The sequence below is a fragment of the Pinus tabuliformis genome, chromosome 5_1 (genome assembly GCF_031772625.1).
Source record: "Pinus tabuliformis cultivar Carrire ecotype Pingquan chromosome 5_1, CPIR1, whole genome shotgun sequence".
Lineage (NCBI taxonomy): Eukaryota > Viridiplantae > Streptophyta > Pinopsida > Pinales > Pinaceae > Pinus > Pinus tabuliformis.
Window position 1 is genome coordinate 22,183,708 of NC_142305.1, and position 2,745 is coordinate 22,186,452.

The following is a 2,745-nucleotide window of genomic DNA, read 5'->3' on the forward strand; positions in this document are numbered from 1 at the left end:
ACCGAATCCCCAATGATAAAATAAAATCACAATAATATATTAATCACGTATATTATTACTTCTCTACCTATATTGTAATTCCCCAAAACAATTCACGTCTTTGGCTAAACGTGCCCTAAAATGGACATGGAGTCAACAATCAACCCTCACGTGGATGGATTGAAAAAAAGGTCCAACAAGAACGTCCAAATTGATCAATCAAGTAGCAGAGGAGGAACGTCCAAATTGATCAATCAAGTAGCAGAGGAGGTTTAGTTTAAAAAAACTAAACCATGAATTAGTCCTAAACACACGTGTCATCTTGACTTGCCGTATTCCTTGTAGCCGCCTAAGACGACGAAGTCAAACTAACCTCCTAATCTCCTCTCTAATGAACTCTTCTACTCTCTATATATACACACAGCTCTTCATCTGTGTGTAAAAGTATATACAGCTCTTCATCTGTGTGTAAAATACATACAAAGTATACGAGGAATAGGATACATAGAATATAGAAAAGAACAGGATGGGTAATGTGCTGCTGCGACGGGGAACCAGTCGTCGGATAAAGATCATGAAAGCCGACGGATCGGTGATGAAGCTTCGGAGTCCTGTTTCTGTGAAGGAAATACTCATCGATTATCCAAATCATGAGATATTTGAGGCACCCGCTGGTCCTCCACTTGGGATAGGCAGTTTCCCTCGACCTCTTCCAGAAAGGGCAGAGCTTCGAGCTGCTCATATCTATTATCTCCTCCCTCTCTTACTCCCAGAGGATGAACTCATCGATTACAACAACAATATAATGAATCGAGGGCAGTTTGCAAGAGCTTCTTCTTATCATAGCATTCCAGGCACTACTTCCAGTTTGCGGCCAAAGTCTCGTGCGGACAGCGGCACAGATTCAATAAAACAACAAGGAGGAGGAGATGATGATGTGGTTAATAAGATTAACAGAGGCGGCGTCAGGATCGTTTCTTCTTCCAAATCCACAGACGGATCGACGGTGCGTGTGAAGGTTCGAGTTAGAAAAGAAGAGCTCGCTTCTCTTCTTTCAGCCAATAATGTGAACATGGTGATAGAAAATGTATTGGTGCGTCCTTTAATCCAACATGTGACAAAGCAATCGGCGTTGTCGCGATGGAAGCCCAGTCTGGATACCATCTCCGAACCCCAAAGTCCGCTTGGAGATTTATAAACATCTTGAGAGGAGCCGGAGCACTGAGATAGTGTGCAGCATAACTTGTATATACTTACTGAGTATCCTATTGCGGAAATTCTTACTGGATTTGCTTGTATTTAGCTGTGAAGATGAAGTTCAATGTTGTAAAGATTATTTCCATACTGCATACATCTGAAAGACCAACAGTGTCGGTTGTGGCAGACAATTGGAAATAGTGGCTCTTTGACACAAGTCAAAGTTACGTTCGCTGTAGTAGTAGTTTATGAAGGAATGAAATTTGTGTTTCGTAAATTGTTCGGGAGTATCTTACACGTTTGATTTTGTTAAACTTTTATGCTATTTTCATTTTTCTGGTTTGTCATGGTTTATGAGCATTAAATTTTATATTATTTCAACTGTTTTGATTTTTTAAGTTAAATATAAAAATTTATTAAAATTGTAATTTTAAATTATTAGAAATAATAATCTTAATTAAAAATAAATTTAATTCGTTGCTGCCGACGAAGACATTCTTAGGTTTTTATGTTCGATTATGTTGGAAAGCATATCGCTAAAATCCATGGTGAAAACAAAAGGTGATGGCCTACATTCCCACGCCCCAAGTGGGTTATTGAGAGTAGTTTTTAATACAATGTTTCCATGACTCATTAAGAATTGATAAATTTTGTTACAGGTTTATCTATAGTAGTAAGCGTGTTTTTTTGTTTTTCATAGATCTAGTTTGCATTAGTGAGAGTGTTTCTGATATAAAGTATATTGAATTGCAAGTTAAAAGTTGTTATGAATATTACAACGTGAATAAGATGGGATTATTTTTTTTTGTATGTTTTCTATCATTTCATAGATCTTGTTTGCATGAGTGAGAGTGTTTTTTATATCAAGTATATTGAATTGCAAGTTAAAGGTTGTTATGAATATTACAACGTGAATAAGATGGGAATCAACCGAGTTTTTGTTGTTATTAGTGTGATTATAATTTAGAGTTGTTTTTATTTTGATAAATTGTTTTATTAGAATAATTATTTATAGAAGAAGAAATAATAATTATTTGGATGAGTTAACCTATTACTCATGATAATTTTATTATTACATCTACAAATTGAATGAATGGTGTACACTGTTAGAATCTTGGATATATTTTGTGGATAATAGAGAAGTGTGGAGACCAATGCATCAATGTTGTTGTGTCAGATCTATTAGAGCGAAGTTATTTTTTCGAAGAATAATAATATATGTTCAAAGTTGTGTTCAACGTAGTGACAAGAGCGATGGTTGGGTAACATATTACAATAAAACGATGTTTTACATTATTGTGCAATGGTGAGAGAATCCGAGTCACAAACTCCTTTATGGGAAAGCGGACTCTACTAAATGATTCCTTATCTCATTCACTACAAAGTTGATAGTGATGCGTGACAATGGACTCAAATTGATCTTCAATTTTGGAGGTTCATCTCAACGCACGTGAGATTAGTCATGGGTGGGTATGGAGTGAGAGAGTTGGTTACGCACGTGAGCTTAGTATGGGTATGGAGTGAGAGAGTTTGTTCACGCACGTGAGGTTAGTATGGGTATGGAGTGAG

General features: G+C 36.4%; 1 protein-coding gene across 1 annotated transcript; it reads left to right on the forward strand.

The window, feature by feature from the left end:
* Positions 1-438: 438 nt before the first annotated feature.
* On the forward strand, positions 439-1,453 carry LOC149163328 (uncharacterized). Its single transcript, XM_089430713.1, has one exon. It carries the CDS (start codon positions 506-508, stop codon positions 1,175-1,177), a length of 672 nt encoding a protein of 223 aa, XP_089286839.1. The 5' UTR covers positions 439-505; the 3' UTR covers positions 1,178-1,453.
* Positions 1,454-2,745: the final 1,292 nt, after the last annotated feature.

Excerpts from the sequence above, each read along its gene's own strand:
- LOC149163328 (XM_089430713.1), top strand. The coding sequence starts at position 506 with ATGGGTAATGTGCTGCTGCGACGGGGAACCAGTCGTCGGATAAAGATC.